Below are 18,082 nucleotides of genomic sequence, written 5' to 3'. Positions count from 1 at the left end.
CACATACACAGGACGCATCGTACGAATGGGCGCAGTTTTACAGTGGTAAAACATACGCCAGCTTAAACATACGGCATGCATGCGCGCACTCTAACACGTTAGCTTGAAGCATACGGTAGCACGCCAAGACATACAGATAAGATAAAAACACGTTTTTAAAAAGGCAACGAAAGCAGAACTGAGTTTGGGTGTATTTTATTTAGCCATCGTACAATGTTCTCATGTTTTTCGATCAATCATCACCCAGAAATCCATCAAAGTCCTCATCCTCTGTATCAGAAGCAGAGGACTGCACATCTCAGTTGTCATTGAATGCATGCTAGTGTGAGTTGCTACGCATTGCCGAGCGGAAAGAAGGAGTACCAACAGCAAAGTCAACATTTCTCTCGTGTAAAGCTTTCCCACATTTGAAAGTAAAGAACAGAGCGAAACATGGTGGCAGCGCGTGTGTGTGTGTAGAAAGAATTGAACAATTGTGCAAGTACCGTAATCCATCAAAAACGCCGCGTTCCCTCTCGTTGTTGCGTATTGTGGCGTAACTCGCCAAGCGCTGCCTCTCACTCTTTGTAAAGTTGTGTTTGCCACCGATCATCCATTGTTCCCATGCCGTTTGCAACTTTACTTTGAACGCCCGGTTGATGCCAATGTCCAGCGGTTGGAGTTCTTTAGTCAAGCCTCCGGGAATAACGGCAAGCTCAGAGTTCATTTGCTTGACTTTTTTTTCACCGCTGCTGTGAGATGGGGACGCATGCCAAAAGCATAACCGGTGGCTTTAAGTTTGAACTGAGCTTCGTAGGCGTGTCTTTTTGTCGAATTTATTTTCAGGGGTTCTTAGAAACCAAAACCGGAGTTGTTTTGCAACAATGCACATTGCCACACTCTATACAAGTGTTGGTACTGGCTTGAGGCGTCCACTTACACGCCCACCCTTCACCATTGGCGGACTAGCTTGTCTGTCCTCTCTCTCCCTCTCTCGCTCTCTCTCCCTCTCCATATATGTATATATACACGCCCACCCTTCCCTGATTGGCCGACTTCTTTCATGCCTGGCCACCGTCACTTCCGCCTTTTCTCTATATAAACAGCGTGTCGGCTGTCAGTCAGATTTTGGAACTCGGCGCATATAAAGGACCCTCCGCACCATAAGGCGTCCTGTCCATTTTGGAGAAAATTTAAGACTTTTAATGGCGCCTTATAGTCGTGAAAATACGGTATGTATATGTTTTTAACCTTGTTAGAGGTACCGAAACCAACCAGTTCATATGCACATTCATCGAACCCTTCATTAGTGAAAAATAAAAATGATTTTTGACAAATTAAAGACATTTAAAAAACACATTTATGAAAAACATAAAAATGTAAATACAATTACATGGCATAAGTTTAGCTTTTTTTTAATTGTACTGGCGTACTATCACGACAGTCACACGGTGACTACTGAGCGAACTTAATTTCCCGCAGCACTGAAACGACAAGCAATGTAATGTGATCATCTGCAGCCAGCGATGGCCAAGCGGGCGTGTCATTGCTAATTCACATCTTGAGTCGTGTGTGTGTGTGTGTCTTAACCTCTAGGGTTCGATCGAACCCAGGTTAAGAACCACCAGAGATAAAGTACTGCGCAACAGTTTTAGGCTACCCCAAGCTTTGCAGATTCAATTATTATTTTTCTCATAAAGGAACATTGCAGCCCCCTGAATAATTATGGAACCCGGATGATGACTAACAGAAGGGAGGTTCTTCTGTTAGTCATCATCCGTAAACCGTAAAGCAAGCTGCTAACTACAAACGGACATACAAACAAACATGCAAACCGTCTTCCTGAACAGTTCATCCTTAATTAGGATCTGCGTTCCATTGAGTGGCATTCTAGTTGCAGCCACTAAATGTCCATCCATCTATCCATCCATCCATCCATCATTTTAAACATTATAATGTAGTTAAGTTATGTATAAAAAAACATTAGTTCATGAAGCACTGGCTCATTGGGTGAACTCCCATTCACCTTCTGCTCAGGGTGTGGAGCTCGTATACCTCCAGAAGGAAAACCACACTGCCGCTCCTGAATCTGAGAGTTCCTGATGGTCCTCCTCAGAACCCTTAAATAGACCTTAGCAAGGAGGCACACTTTTCCTTGATGTACATGCAATGTTGCATAGTCACCAAGTCAGCCCCACAACATCCAGGGCTGTTTAGACCACTAGACAGATCTCATCCACCCTTGAGATGCCCTGCCACCAAGGCGCGACCCAACCCCAGACACGGCTTCGACAAGACATGTCAGTGGAACTGAGAGGTCTGAAGTATTTTCCACTTCGACCCACAACATACCGAGTCGAGGTCAGCAGCACCCCATCCCTACTTTATACAGTCTTGGTAGCACCCGGGGTGCCTCTCCTAAGATGCCGGATGGAGAACTAAAATTTCCTCTGAGCCATGTAGAAGCAACAGGTTCAGGGATTATTGCCACGACAGGCATTCACCACCTTACAACTACAGGATCCGCTTGAACACCTCAACAACGGATATTCAAGAGTCGTCGTACTTTTAACGACGTGAAACACATTGAAATGCACAATATAATTAAAGCTGCCTTGCCTGGCCTCACCTTGCCATAAAGTTCCTGGCAACTTGGCTCATAGGAACTGTGGGACACACAAAGCCTTCTCAAGAGGCATGAATATGAATTCAGTTCTTCGGGAAAAGCAATTAAAAGCACGCAAATATTTCTCTTTGTTTGAGCCAAAGTGAGGTGGGAAAATGGCGTATGCATGTGTTATCATCAGAATGGTACCACCTCTGCCTCAATTTGAGACAAGATAAACTCCAAATGTGGAATAGCATTTACTACTGCTCCTTTGTTGTCACACACAATCAAACATTTATGTTTCTTGCCATCAGAATCTGTTTCCCATCCTCCACCTTCATGTCTCCTTCACTGCTCTCCCCTTTAGGCCGACGTAAAGAAAGTGGTGAAAACACGATGATGCTCTCTGGTAAAGATTCCGTCGCTGTCTGACTCACAGCTAGATGACTAAACTGTCTTCATTCCTTTCGCTTTTTGCCTGCACTTGCTCATCTTCCTTAACTGCCATCCCTTCCTTTGTTCTCTCTGCTTGTGAGATTACGACCATTGTCTTCACTTTACTTATGGTCAGAGGTGGCTCTCCTGTCAGACAATACAGGCAAACGCTATGAGAACTGCAGCCTCCAGGAGACGCCTCAAAATCATGAGGGGGTGGGCGGTGCACCTTCAGTATAATCGTCAAGTCAAAGAAATGGATGGAATCATTAATGGCGTGTTTTATAGCTGTTCCACTTAACATAAAAGTGTACTATTGTGTTTACCTCACACAAATATTGTTGTATCTTATGAAAATGTTTAAAGTAGTGAGTCAGATTTGTGATGATGTAATTTTTCTTCCACTTATTGGCATTAGTGTTTCATCATGGTGACAATTAGAGTACAGTTTTCTTTTCAAATTAAGAGTAGTTTAATTAGAATACGATGCAATATTATTATTATTATCTTTAATATTGCAAAATTGTGGCAGGAATGCCTTTCCGCATTGTCGTATGTCTTTATTTTGTTAAGTTTTACCCAAATGCACATTGTCATGAGTGACACAGCTGTCCACAAAACAAAACGATGAAAATCGTTGATGTTACATGAGCAATCTTCTTCTAAAGAGCAAGTGACTTGGAGTCAGTCACTCAAAGTGACAAGATGGGCAGATGCTGAGTTCTTGGCTTTCACAGGGATCTGGGAGTGTCCACGCAGACCCCTTTGATCGCGGTCGCAACTTAGCTCAGTGCTAGATGCAAACTTTGCGCATTCCCCTCTCAAAACAATGAAAAGGTGGTGGTGCTTCACAGTCTAAATGACTCTTCTCACTGTTCTCCTGTTTAAACATATTGTATGTTGTTTGCAGTGCAGTGCAATGCATTACTGAGAGTAAGTCATATGTTGAAGTGTCTGATGTATCCAGATTGGAATCTCCCAAGCACATGGCTTTTCAAATAAGGGACATGCATTTATCATCAATTGTTTAACTCATTATTAACATGATCATTTTGACACCCCTAATACTAGATGAGCTGTTATTCTATTTTAAGGTACAACTCTTACGATAACATTTTGTTTTGCTTTCATTCTCTCGTGGTGTCAGTTGGTCAGGACAACTCTGACATGGTTGCCGACCTGCTTAAGGAGTTGTCCAATCACAATGAGCGCTCTGAGGAACGTAAAGGTGCCCTGCTGGAGCTTCTGAAGATCACGAGAGAAGACAGCCTGGCTGGGTGGGATGAACATTTTAAAACAATCCTTCTCCTCCTGCTGGAGACACTCAGCGATAAAGATGTAAGTAACCTAATATTTTATTCTTATGACACCATTTTGAGGTCACTTAGCAGCAATTATCCTCCCTTGAATCGTGCAACTCGAGGGTCCGAATTTGACCCTTTCATGTGACCTGTGACCTGATAACATGATCTGCTGTCCACTGTAGTAACCACTATGCCTGAAAGGGTTAAATAAAGACTTCTTAACAATGACTTCGTAACAATGACTTCTTGAAACTTTTCTTTTTTACATGTTGAATTTGAATGGGGGAAAAAAAGTGAAAACGGCAATGCAATGATTAAAAAAAAAAAGACAAACAACTCATAAACGGTTTCAGATGTGATCATGTGCATCTCTGAAACCACAAACATTGAAAATAATGAAAGTTAGAAATATGTTATGATATACAGTACATCCATTTGCAATAAGATCATGATTTCAATTAAGCTGTCTCGTCCTTCATCAGTGGCTTTGAGCAATGGTTTTGCAACACTCTTAAGCCAAGCTTTCAGAATTACCTTTGGGATCAGTAAAGTATCAAACTGAACGCTCATAACTATTGTTTTTTAGAGACTGTTCTTTGGATTTTTAAAGAAGGTGAATATTTCTATTTTCTGTTTCTGCTAGCATACTATCCGAGCCTTGGCACTGCGCGTACTGAAAGAAATATTAAAGAATCAACCAGCCCGTTTCAAGCACTACGCGGAGCTAACCATCATGAAGACCCTCGAGGCCCACAAAGATTCTCACAAAGAGGTACATTGCCCCACACAGAATGTGTCATGAAATATGATTAGCTCTAACCTTTCTTTAATCTCTTAGGAAAATAGCAACACATTTGAAATGTTTAGCCAAGCCTCAATTACATAGAACGTTAGTCTCTGTTTATATTTATTTACAATTAAAAAGAAAAAAAAACACCATCGAAAAAAAATCCAACACACAAAGAGACAAAACATCCATCCATCCATGCATTCATTTTCTAATCCGTTTATCCTCACAAGGGTCGACGCAGCTTTATGTTCTCTCTATTCTCTACCAAAATTCATGGGCACATGTCTGCCACAGTGTCTGAAAATATAAAAAAAAAATCTGGCCGATATTTGAGATTTTATAGACATTGTCTTCCTCTCCATAGGTGTGAATTAAGTTTAATGTTGTGGAAGGCGCTTAATGTCTGCATGCTGTCCTAAGTTATGCCTGCTTTTCCTTTATATAAGCAGCCTGTCCGCACATTCATTCATTCATTCATCTTCCGAGCCGCTTGATCCTCACTAGGGTCGCGGGGGGTGCTGGAGCCTATCCCAGCTGTCTTCGGGCAGTAGGCGGGGGATACCTTTAACTGCTCGCCAGCCAATCGCAGGGCATACTTTGACAAACAACCATTCACACTCACACCTCAGGACAATTTTGAGTGTTCCATTAACCTGCCATTCATGTTTTTGGAATGTGGGGGGGGAAACCGGAGTACCCAGGGAAAAACCACGCAGGCACTGGGAGAACATGGAAACTCCAAGCAGGAAGGCCGGTGCCGGAATCAAACCTTGCACCTGTGCACTGTGAGGCCGACGCACTAACCAGTCGACCACCGGGCCGCTCGGCCAAAACAATGCATAAACAATAAGCGCTTGCAAAATACAAGGTTCAATGGGAACACTGAGAATATACAATCAAAATACCAAGAGTCCAATTACACGAAAACAGGGATCAAGAGCAATAATAAAATAACAAAAATCCATACCAACAAGGATCTATGAACAAATCGAAAGCAACTATGAATAGTATCGAGAAATCTAGAAAACAACACTTTGTTTCAAGTTCAATAATCCGACAAAAGCCTTGGCAATTTGGCAGTCTTCAAATACTAAGCTAGGCTTCATTGGAAACATGGAACAAGTGTGCCTGCTGGAGCTGAAACGCAAACAAACACACAGAACATCAAGGTCAAGGTCTTGACGTTCGACTCAGCATGACTTAGATTTGTTCTTGATTTTACTGCTTGGTGCTTTCTACCGCCTTTATTACCGATTCGTCTTACTGTTTATTGTGTATGTTAAATCGCTCCATGTACAGCCCTTTGTATGCAGCGATGGCTGTTTGAAAGTGCTCTATAAATACTGTTGACTTGACTTGACTTCTATGCTTTATGTATGACATGCAGCACAGATGAAATTTCTTTCCTCTCAGTTCTCTGTGCAAACATGCTGTGCATGACACATGACACATGAACAGTTATAATTTATTTTCATTCTAATTAAAATCTACCCCGATGGCCCAGTCAAAATTTACCTTTTAGGATGCACTTTCTTTTACCGTTTTTTTAAAAATTTGATTTTCAGGTGGTGCGTGCAGCTGAAGAAGCCGCGTCAACACTGGCTGGATCCATCAATCCTGAACAATGTGTCAAGGTGCTGTGCCCAATAGTACAGACAGCGGATTACCCAATCAACCTGGCTGCCATCAAGATGGAAACCAAAGTCATTGAGCGCATTGCTAAGGACTCTCTAATACAGTTGCTGGTGGACATCATCCCAGGACTCTTGCAGGTTTGAGATATATACAGTATACTGTATATATTTTTTGCATCGAAGTGCCCATCTTAGTCAGCTGTTTCCTGTCTTGTTGTCGTGTGTATAAAGGGGTGTTCACACAGCATACATTTGCTCCGGTGCTGCACCAATGTATTTTGTTGCGATATATCTTACACCGGAGCAAATTTTGTGGAGCGTTCACACGTACAAAGCCGCTGAGCGTGTTAGCCCCGGTGACAGTCCAGTCTCCTACAAAAGGAAAGATGATGTTTGGGGACTATCTCCCCATTCTAATTGAGATGGTATAACCCAAGAGGCAAGATGTTACTTGCTACTGTTATGGCCAGTTGCCATTCTACTGTTATTGCCCACCATCATGTCTTGTGTTGTTATTAGACAAACAGATGACGGAAGTACAACAGAGCACAAAAGCAACGGATTCCAGCCGTACGTAATCAACTCTTCTCATGCATAGCGAGGCTAGTCCCCCCGCAAACGAGCATTTGCTCCAGAGCAAATTTTTAAACCACCTCCCTGAGGTGGGTTTGTTTTCAGGGGCTACACTGGTCTAACTTTGCATGTGTGAACGCTCTCCTGGGGTAGTCCCGGCGCAGGACCGGAGCAAATGTGGCCGTGTGGCTTATGACACTGAGTTGGCCCTCAAGTTTTTTGCCAGATGCCAATGGTCTATCAAAAGAGAAGCTTACGTGGTTACATAATGCCACCAGCATTGACCAGTGGGTGAATTTTCTCACTTGTGCTGAAAAAAGTTGTCTTTGACGGGCCACACATCAAGTGATGGCAACTTCTGTTTGAAGGGCACATTGAAAGAAAGGGTTTACTGTCACACCTTGAGTCACATATTTACCAGGAAATGCGGTTTGAAAATGGCATTTACTCAGCAAAGAACTCAGCATTGGCCTCTCACATTTTTGTCATGAGAGTTTTGCTCATCTTGCAGAACCATCAAGTCAAGTCAAGTCAACAGTATTTATAGAGCACATTCAAAAAGCCATCGCTGCATACAAAGTGCTGTACATGGAGCGATTTAACATGCAGAATAAACAGTAAGACAAATCGGTAATTTTGGAAAATGATGCAAGCAAAAAAACAAAACAAAACAAAACATTTTCAAACAACTACAAAGCATTCCAGTATTGACAGCTCCAAATTACCTAATTTATTTGGTGTTTTTTTAAATGAAGTTTGAAAGGCTAATGATGATGTTGAAGTGTATATACGCTTTAAAAAAATCTGAAATCTGCATAGTTAAGAAAATGACTTACGATTTTTTTTTTGTCCTATTTTGTTTACCATATTTTCTGCACTGTAAGGTACTTTGGAGTATGTGAATGGCCTATCTTTTAAAACCGTTTTCATACATACAGCACATCGCATTATAAGGTGCATAGAATAGAAGCTCCAATAGTGGCTGCGGTTGCGGTATACATCCACGAGATGAGCTATGCACAAGGAATTCAATCCAACACAATGCAGCTTTCACAACCGATGCAGCTGTAACAAAGTGCTTTTCAGAAAATAAATAAGAAAAATATTACATCCAAGAAATCAGAATATTGATCCATATCTTCTATATATATATTGCGCGTCGTCCCGCACGCGGTCTGTCCTTCCGTCTGTCCCTTTTCAAAACGTACCTACTTCACCGCGCCGCCACTGCGCCGCTCAGGCAGTGGCTCACTACGATCGCGCGGGCATCTTAGCGAAAAAATGTTGTCTACCCAGAAGCATTGCAATGAAATTGTTAGTTATTTAGTAGAGCTAAACATCTCTTTATTTTCGCGCTAAGCAATGAAGATGAACAAAAAGTTGAATCAAGCAACAACACTTTTGTGGGCCGAAGGCCCACCTTACCAGCCTTCCGCAGGAACTAGCTGATGAGCCGCCCGGAGGGCGGCGAACCAGCTAGTACAGTATAAGGCGCATCGGATGATAAGGCGCACTGTCGGCTTTTGAGAAATTTGAATGCTTTTAAGTGTGCCTTATAGGACGGAAAATATGGTAGCTGTCTTGATGCAAGCTCCAAGTTATTTGAGCACAGCAGAGATGCGTACAATATTTTGACTGAAGGAATTCTTTTTCCCCTAGAAATGATTGTATATCTTCCGTAATTTCACACATTCTTAGTTGTCCTTGTTTGTAATGTATTTGTATGGCGTGGCGCTACTGCCTGATACCTGTCTCATTGCAGGGCTATGACAACACAGAGAGCAGCGTTCGCAAGGCCAGCGTCTTCTGTCTGGTGGCTATATACTCCGTAATTGGAGAGGAGCTCAAACCCCACTTGGCACAGCTCACTGGCAGCAAGGTACTGACCACTACCAGAGACTGTTTACGTGGACGTCAGTGGTGGGTCGTGCATTTCGGACCTGGGCCTTCATCAGTCCCCACTTAAGTGACCTAATCCACCTCTCAATACCATCACTATCAACATGTTTTACAAAATGCACTAATGCATGATACAGTAGAAGTCCTCTACAAAGAAATCATGTTTGAAGCAAGAAATATTTCACAACAAGGGACTTTTCACAATAGCAAATTTTATCTCAGACTTACAAACACACACAAAAAACGTATATGTGACTTTTAATTTTTATTCCAATAGCGCATAAGTATGAGCATACACTTATTTGACACTTCATATAGCCAGTGTAGAAAGAAAAAAAGGGAAAGAAATTGCAACATTTAAAATCAGCATTCACTTTCACTTCCATCAATTTCTCTTTTCCTTTTTTCTTCCTCCATCTTTCATCTTTATTACTTTTTTCCTGTCTTCATGCAGTAAAGCTTTTTTTTCTTAACTTGTGAAGAGCCTTGGTCTACAAAGGTCCGTTTTGTAGCCATTTTATACCAAGCAATGCAAGGTTAGTGCTGTGAAACTATTTGTGAAATTTCTAACCACGAGCTAACAATAACAAATACCTCCTGTACTGCTGCACATGTGTAAACCAGTTGGTGGTTGCTGTTGCCGTTTCCTAGCTAAGCAGGAGGAGTCGCTGTGGCAGGCTGAGTTTGGATTAGACCAGTGATCCTCAACTAGAAATGCTGTCGGTCCACTTTTTTTTTATTTTTTATATAAGACCAAGGTCCGGTCCCATGCACGGCGGTCATGGCGAGCAGGGCTATATGCCAATTTAGTATGGTCAAGCCAAGCTTATACAAATCAACACTCCTCACAACCAACCAATAATGGTACACAGCAAATAATCAGAGGTATTGTGTTGAGGCACAGGAACCCTTTTATTTTGTTAAGTTGTGCCTGCTTAATAATAGAAATAGCCCTTTTAGGGAAATAAGACATTTTTACTTTAACTTTGTTAAACAGTAGTTGTCTTTCTTTCAGCTTAATTTAACAAAAGCAAAACAAAATACTCATTTTACCAAAATAAATACTAAACATGAAAACAAAAATATTATTTTCATTTGTACAATTCCCCTTTTCACATCCCCTCTGAAATCACTGAAAAATATATCAGAAGAGGAGTTAAGAACCATTTTAAATACTGACACAAGGGAGCACAGGAATGTGCAGTGCTGTTCTTCCACTAAAGGTGAATGCAATGTCTGAGGCATGCAAATATTATTTGAGACGCCATTGTGATGTTTATTTACCAAGTTGCGGTGTTCTGCTGTTAAACAGCTGCAAAGATCCCCGGGTAGACGGGAGCAAAACTGCACACGATCGAAACCTCCCGCGATTCGTCTTGTCTAATTGCCTGTGTGCGGCTCTCCTGTGCTGAAGCTATGACCACACTGTGGCGTCGCGCATGCATCTGTTACCTGACATAATCATCCATTTTGAATGCGTGACGCTTATGTATGGGCACACCTTAAGTTCAGAGGAGCCAATCAGCGCATCGTATATGCTGACGCTTATGTATGGGCACACCTTAAGTTCAGAGGAGTCAATCAGCGCATCGTATATGCTGACGCTTATGTATGGACACACCTCAAGTTCAGAGGAGCCAATCAGCGCATCGTTATCGCCGACATGCCCTGCTCAGCCTGCTCGTCTCCACTCCAGTTCGTCAAACATTATACACACAGTCGCGCTGCTGCGTCTTCTGCATTACATCTGTTCGTGTACGCAAATAATACAACGGATTATTTTAACAAGCGATCGCGGTAATGCGCAGATTATAGTCCAAAAATTGAAAATATATAACGTAGAAATCACTTTATTATTTTATACAATTTGCCGAGGGTCCGGACAGAGGAGGCCCGGACAGAGTTGGTCGGCGGTCCGGACAGAGGAGGTCGGCGGTCCGGTCGTGGATCGCGGTCCGCCAGTTGAGGAAGACGGGATTAGACTTTTGCGGAAGGCTTGTTTTCGTTGTAGTGAACCTCATTGCAAGCCAAGGGTGGAGAAAAGGATTTCATATACGCAACAGGGGAACATTTCATTGTCGGGTTAAGCAGAAAACAGGGAATAGCTTTAATGCATGAAGATTTTTTTTCAAACTTGGGGGTATTTTCACACATGTATGTTTCGTTGTAGAGGAGTTTCACTGTATTACTGCGAGGCATTTTGCTTATTTCAGATGAATGCTAATATTACCAAAGCAACAAAGATATTAGCCCTTTATCTTCCAGTAAATTGTCCACACACAATTATCTACACCACAATATTATTTGAAGCAGTACACACTCAATATTTTCCTCATAACATGACAAAAACATAAAAATCAGTACAGCGTGTACACCGCCTACTGTCTGGAGTCAGCCTGCATAGGCTCCCACACGCCTGCGACCCAATTGAGGATAAACATCCTCAATCGAAGATAGCTTTTACAGTAGGGTCTTACCAAACTGACAGGAAAAAAAATCCATCATGGATAAAAACGTTATTACTGTCTCTTCTACATTATAAGACGCACCTTCAATTAATGGTCTATATTAGAATAGAATAGAAGCTACAGTAGTGGCTGCGTTTGTGCTATGCATCCACTTGATGAATACAATACATTACAGCTTTATTCATATAGCGCTTTCACAACTGCTGCAACTGTAACAAAGCATTTTACAGAACATTTAAAATACTTTGTCCAAGAAATCTGAATATTGATCCTTATATAAGGTGCATCGGATAACAACGCGCACTGTCAGCTTTTGAGAAAATTGAATGCTTTTAGATGCGCCTTCTATAGTGCGGAAAATATGGTAACTACAAATAACGATGTTTGAAGTTTTTGCCATGGTACTGTTTCAGTAACAGTATCAAGGTACAGTGAATCTCCTCTACACCGAAATCATGTTTGTAGCAAGAAATTTTTCACAACAAGCGGTTTTTCACTGTAGCAAATTTGATCTCTGACGTAAAAACACACACACGCACACACACACACACACACACACACACACACACACACACACACACACACAATAAACGTATATGTGTACTCTTTATTTTTATTCCAATACTGTACGTAGTGCCCTGAAATGAGCATACACTTACTGTTATTTAATACTGTTTAAGATTAACATGCAATTGTTTTATATTAATCACTCGACTTTGTCTTTTGGTTTAAAAAAAAAGAAGTAATTTACTCTTTTATAAAAAAGGAAGTTTCAATATCTATAATTTGATTTCAAACTTCTATAAAATGTACCTGAAGCATAACAGTACTGTAAAGTATATGCCTACTGTATACAGTACTGTAACACCTTATGAATATGTAATTAATCAATTTAATGATACAAAACTAAGAAAAAACACCCAAAAATCTGTTACAATTTTTGGTTATGTTCTAAAGCAACATGCAAATTTTCTATCCATTTGTGGAAAAATAATTGATAGAAAATAAAAGTATTGATATGTTCATTTTTAGCTGATTTAAATGGGAATTTAAATAAATGATTTTTTTTAAATCAAACAATCCTAATCCCAAAGACACTTCATACTGTACAGTACTGTATAGCCAATGTACAGTTGTGCACAAAGAGAAAAAAAGGGAAAGAAATTGCAAAATTTACGATCAGCATTCACTTTCACTTACATCAATTTTTTGGATCATGTCTTTTATTTTGCTTCCTCTGTCTTTCATTTTGATCACTCTTTCCCTCTCTTCCAACGTCAGAGCTCTTCTTGTCTTAGCCGCTTGTCATCCAAAGGTCCGTTTTGTAGCCATTTTAGCAATGCAACGTTCTTACTGTGTCTGAAACTAACAATAACAAATACTTCCTAGACTACTGCACATGTGTAAACCAGTGTGGTGGTTGCTGTTGCAGTTTCGGAGCGAAGCAGTAGGAGTCGCTGTTGGCTGAGGTTGGATTAGTCTTTTTCGGAAAGCTTGTTTTCGTTGTAGTGAATCTCATCGCGAGGTAAGACCAGAGAAAAAGATTTCGTATAACGGAACAGGGGGATTTTTCATTGTAGGAGGAACAGAAAAGTGGGAATGGCTTTCATGCATGACAATTTTTCACACTCTGGGGTATTTTGCCCATGTAGGTTTCGTTGTAGAGGAGTTTCACTGTACTTCATGGAGATATCGTAGCAAAGCAAATATTTTGGTTTCGTGACAACACCAACGTGAACGCTTAAGAGACTTAAGTGTTGAGGGAGTTAACCATTGTAATTGAAGATTTTTAAAAAATGTCTTTCATATTAATTCATGGCTCATTTGTTTCATTTTTCCATTCGCCTAACCTATACAACCAAAACATTTCGGATATAATTTATTGTAATACAGATTCATTTAGTGCTTGTATAACGAATAAATGGGAAGAGGACCATGGTTTGCGAAATCGTTCAGCCCTAAATTGAACCCTATCTGTCTGATAAGAAAACTCTTATGAGTGTACCTTGGTGAGTTGCTGCATCAATGTGTTTTGTCTGTGGGTTTTTTTTTTTTTTTGCAGATGAAATTACTGAATCTATACATCAAGCGGGCCCAGACCACAAACAGCAATAGCAGCAGTTCCTCCGATGTCTCCTGTCACAGTTAATGGAGGGATAATTCAGTGGATATCCTGCAGACGAACCTTGCCAACAATCTTGTGGTCCCAACGGCTTCAAACGCCACCTAGTCTTCTGGAAATCACATCATTTTATTGCAGTTTTCTCACGATTAACTGGTTTATTTTTACTCTTCTGCCCAGCGCTCTTGTTCTGACAACTTTGGAATGTAGTGTGGGTGAAGAGAGATTTTTTTATCCCCCCCTTCCCCCTTATGAATCACGTTGCGATCGTTATATGACTGTGCACCGTTCTCTCGTTTCTGCTTTAGCGATCAGATTTAGCGAAATCTATTCGGCGAATGACATGCATTAACATTTGAGTGGGATAAAATAAATTGAATTTAAAACCAATCCTGCACTATGTAAAATAAATAAATAAATAAATAGTCCTGTATTATAATTTCAGGTAGTATTTAAAGTAAATTCGAATCAAGAGGAGACTCTGCATTGAATGTTTTGTTTTGTAATCTCATTTTAAATTGCAATTGGCTACAATCCGCTCTATGTAAAAAAAATAAATAATAAGTTTTATGTTCAATATGCTTTTCTCAAGCTTGTTTGCGCGGCGGCTGTTGGGCTGAAGTCACTTGAGTGGCAAGACAGTTTTAAGCTTTGTAAATACTGCAAATGTCTTTTGTAGGTCCGAGTTGGGCGAGACCAACAATCTGGCACTGTAGCCATGTTCTTGTCATGCACACAGTAAGGTTTCTTTACGGCAACTCCAATAAGGGTCTGCCATGTATAAAAGTGTAAACTATCAGCTGACAAAAACTGTGAATCTGTTGGCGGGGTGTGGGGCCGGACCTGACCCTTGTAAAGATGCAAACAGTATTCTCCTGTATGTAACGACAGCCTCGAAGATAATCGGAAAACCCCATCACAAGTTAGTTCGTCTCGAGACTTTTAGACCACTGCTTTTTGGCATTTCTGCTGAATATAAGTTGCCTCCGTAAATCTTTTGCACGTTAGCCTGCTTTGAACTTGCGGCACGTCGTCATTGTGCTGTGCAAAAAGCACAGTGGCTGCTCAAGTGCACGTGCAACATTGTACTGCTAAGTGCTTCAAAAGAGGCCAGCGACCGTTTTTGTCTCGCATTTGGTCGACACAACATTCAGACAGATTGTTTTAATTTGCAGCAAGGTGTCGATAGGTATGGAAAAGCTTTAAATGTTTGGAGTTCAAGTACTTTTCTTGGGTGAAATGTGATTATATCAAATACGATCCACTTTTCTAGATGGCAAAAGTGGTACCGATTTAGGATTTGAAATTAAGCTGCTGTACAAAGCCTCTTTACTTGATGTGCTGAGCGATTTCACTGAGAATTCCTTGCAAAGCAGGCCCCTTCTTCTGACTCAAGTCAATGAATGTATATAATTACCCTTTCTCCACAAGGCACGTTTTGTTTTAGAATGTCACATTAGTTTCGAGGTACTGAAAGAAGCCCTCATCTAGGCCAACGTCTGATACTTCTTCAATTTGACATATTTTTGACTGTTTAAATAATGGTCAAGTCCGTTAGTTGTCCAATGGAAAATGTGTCAAATTTGTAACTGCTGTTGCGGGGGATTTAATGAGCACTACGTCCATACACAATGAGGCAGTATTCCGATTGCAAACAATTAACTTTTGTTTGTGTTTTGTTATTTTGCCATGCAAAATGTGTTCGCATATTTATTTTCCTTTATAATATTTGATCTTTGATCTCTCTTTTTGCTTCACAGCCCCCACTTGATCATCTTGCAACAATAAAAATTGTTTGCACAGACTTGATGATCTGGAAATTCTCTGGCTGTTTTTTCGTGTTGTTCAACTTGCAAGCAAGTTTCTAAGCGTGCTGAACCTTGCTCTATGACTCAAACAAGGTTACCTGCAGCAGCAATGTCTACAGAGCCATTTCCAACCATGCATCCATCCTACCATTACGCTCCTCTTATTGTTGTGTTGCCGCGAAAGAACGGCATTTCACCATTAACCAAGTGAGTAGCAAAATATAAACGCTTTAAAGTTTTCATTCATTTCTCAATGCGGAGATGGCATCGCGCTGTAAAACAAACTTCCAAAAACCTAAGAATACACACACACACACACACATAAAATTCCTTGTCTCACCCCCCCTCGGGTGGTGTCCGTCCCTCATTCAGCTCGGGTCCTCTACCAGAGGCCAGGAAGCTTGAGGGTTCTGCGCAGTATCCTTGCTGTTCCCAGCACTGCGCATTTCTGGACTGAGATGTCCGATGTTGTTCCCGGGATCTGTTGCAACCACTCATCCAGTTTAGGGGTCACTGCCCCGAATGCTCCGACCACCAGAGGCACGACTGTCACCTTTACCTTCCAGGCTCTCTCCAGATCCTCTCTGAGCCCTTGGTATTTCTCGAGGTTCTCGTGTTCCTTCTTTCTGATGTTTCCATCACTTGGGACCGCTACATCCACGGCAACGGCTTTCCTCTGCCCTTTATCTATAATCACGATATCTGGTTGGTTCGCCATTACCATCTTGTCAGTCTGGATCTGGAAGTCCCACAAGATCTTCGCTCTGTCATTCTCCACCACTTTCGGAGGTGTTTCCCATTTTGACCTTGGGGTTTCCAGTCCATACTCCGCACCGATGTTTTGGTAGACTATGCCAGCCACCTGGATATGGCGTTCCATGTAGGCTTTCCCTGCCAGCAGGGACCCCTTGGGTCTTGTCTGGTGTGGTATATCTGGGCCTCAATGGCTTTGGTGCTCAGGGCCTGCTCCTGAGCAGCCAGGATGAGTGCCTCTGTGCCGTCCTTCACGCCAGCCCTCTCTAGCCACTGATAGGACTTCTTGAGATCGGCCACTTCAGTTATGGTCCGGTGGTACATCCCGTGTAGGGGCTTGTCCTCCCATGATGGTCCCTCTTCCAGCGCCTCATCTACTGTTCCCCATTGTCTGAGGCATTCTCTGAGTACGTCATCCGTTGGAGCCTTCTCCTTGATGTATTCATGGAGCTTGGATGTTTCATCCTGGACAGTGGCTCTCACACTCACTAGTCCCAGGCTCCTTCCTTTCGGATTGTGTGTGGGAAGAAACCGAAGTACCCAGAGATAACACACGCAGGCACTGGGGAAACATGCAAACTCCACACAGGAATGACATGGCCGTAATCGAACCCTACACCCCTGCATTGTGAGGCCAACGCGCTACCCAGTCGTCCACCGGGCCAGTCAATGGAGATGTGCCTCAGAATATTGTTTGCTGCCTAGGCAAAATTCCTACCCACCTACTGTAACTCCATAAGCTTTCCCCAAGGTTCGGCTCATGGTAAGGTGCTTCTTTTGTTCACATACAGAGATAAAATTCCATACACATCGTTAAACAAAAATGTGTGACTTTTTATGTGAGAAAAATTACTTATGGTGTCGTGAAATTTTGGTGTCTGAACAATCCTGATGGTTTACCAACCCTTATCGTATCATATTACATTATCGACGGGCAAAATGCGATTGAACGGGCGTGACAAATCCAGGGACAGAAAGTCAACCTTAGTTCAGGTCATTCTTGTATTGTCCAGATGAGGGCACAGCTATTACTGAAATAATATACTGGACTTGGTATTGCTCCTGCTTTCTGAGTGCAGTAAATTGATGGATCAACGATTCGAAGAAATCGTGATGGAATGTCTCAATAAAATGTAACACTTGCAGAACGATATAATCATGGTTGATTTTATCATTAAACAAAATACATACGATCACACTGAATTCATCATAAGTTTTGTTTTTGCAGTTAGATTTGTGTTACTGGCGCATTCTTCGGGGTGTTTCAAGCATGGAACACTAGCTAATGTCCAGTTTGGAAAGTGTTGGAAATGACGTACCGGTACCAATGTGGTCATTACAGTCTAGATATCGAAAACTTTGATTAGGTAAAATAATAGTACAGAATAAACTCCATTCACAAAATGCTTGTGAGGACAGGCTGTGATGTATAATGTCGTTCAAGAAGAGTGCAAGTTAGGTCTTAAGAAGACTTTTTTTTAAATGTTTTTTTAAATTAATGTATTACATCCTGAAGAGCTAAAATTCTCTTTCTTCGATGATCAGTAAAGATGAAAATGATCCTGACTGATCATCTTGCACTGTCCAGCCATAAAGTGCAGCTGTCTGTCAAATTAACAACAGCTGTGAAAAACTGTAACCTTAAAAAACAAAATAGCCAGTCAATAACTTACATAAATTCATATTGCAATTTTTGAGTGCTTTTGTAT

General features: G+C 41.4%; 2 protein-coding genes across 45 annotated transcripts in view; one reads left to right on the top strand and one right to left on the bottom strand.

Annotated features, from left to right (window-relative positions):
* Positions 1–14,427, top strand: part of clasp1a (cytoplasmic linker associated protein 1a) — a 121,403-nt gene extending 106,976 nt beyond the window's left edge. For 32 of the 44 annotated variants that reach the window (XM_052082953.1, XM_052082952.1, XM_052082981.1 and 29 more), the window contains 6 exons: positions 2,955–2,996; positions 4,170–4,360; positions 4,970–5,098; positions 6,682–6,888; positions 9,086–9,202; positions 13,753–14,427. In XM_052082953.1, the coding sequence (XP_051938913.1) occupies positions 2,955–2,996; positions 4,170–4,360; positions 4,970–5,098; positions 6,682–6,888; positions 9,086–9,202; positions 13,753–13,839 (773 nt within the window). In that variant the 3' untranslated portion in view covers positions 13,840–14,427. The remainder of the gene's footprint in view (positions 1–2,954; positions 2,997–4,169; positions 4,361–4,969; positions 5,099–6,681; positions 6,889–9,085; positions 9,203–13,752) is intronic. The other 12 variants (XM_052082992.1, XM_052082991.1, XM_052082989.1 and 9 more) reach the window with 1 other exon arrangement.
* LOC127612067 (cell surface glycoprotein 1-like) overlaps positions 1–18,082 on the bottom strand; it is a 259,014-nt gene that overhangs the window by 57,453 nt on the left and 183,479 nt on the right. The window lies entirely within an intron of this gene.

Source organism: Hippocampus zosterae, chromosome 12, assembly GCF_025434085.1.
Source record: "Hippocampus zosterae strain Florida chromosome 12, ASM2543408v3, whole genome shotgun sequence".
Taxonomy (NCBI): Eukaryota; Metazoa; Chordata; class Actinopteri; order Syngnathiformes; family Syngnathidae; genus Hippocampus; species Hippocampus zosterae.
Note: the sequence above shows the minus strand (reverse complement) of the source record. Positions and strands in the feature narration are given on the sequence as shown.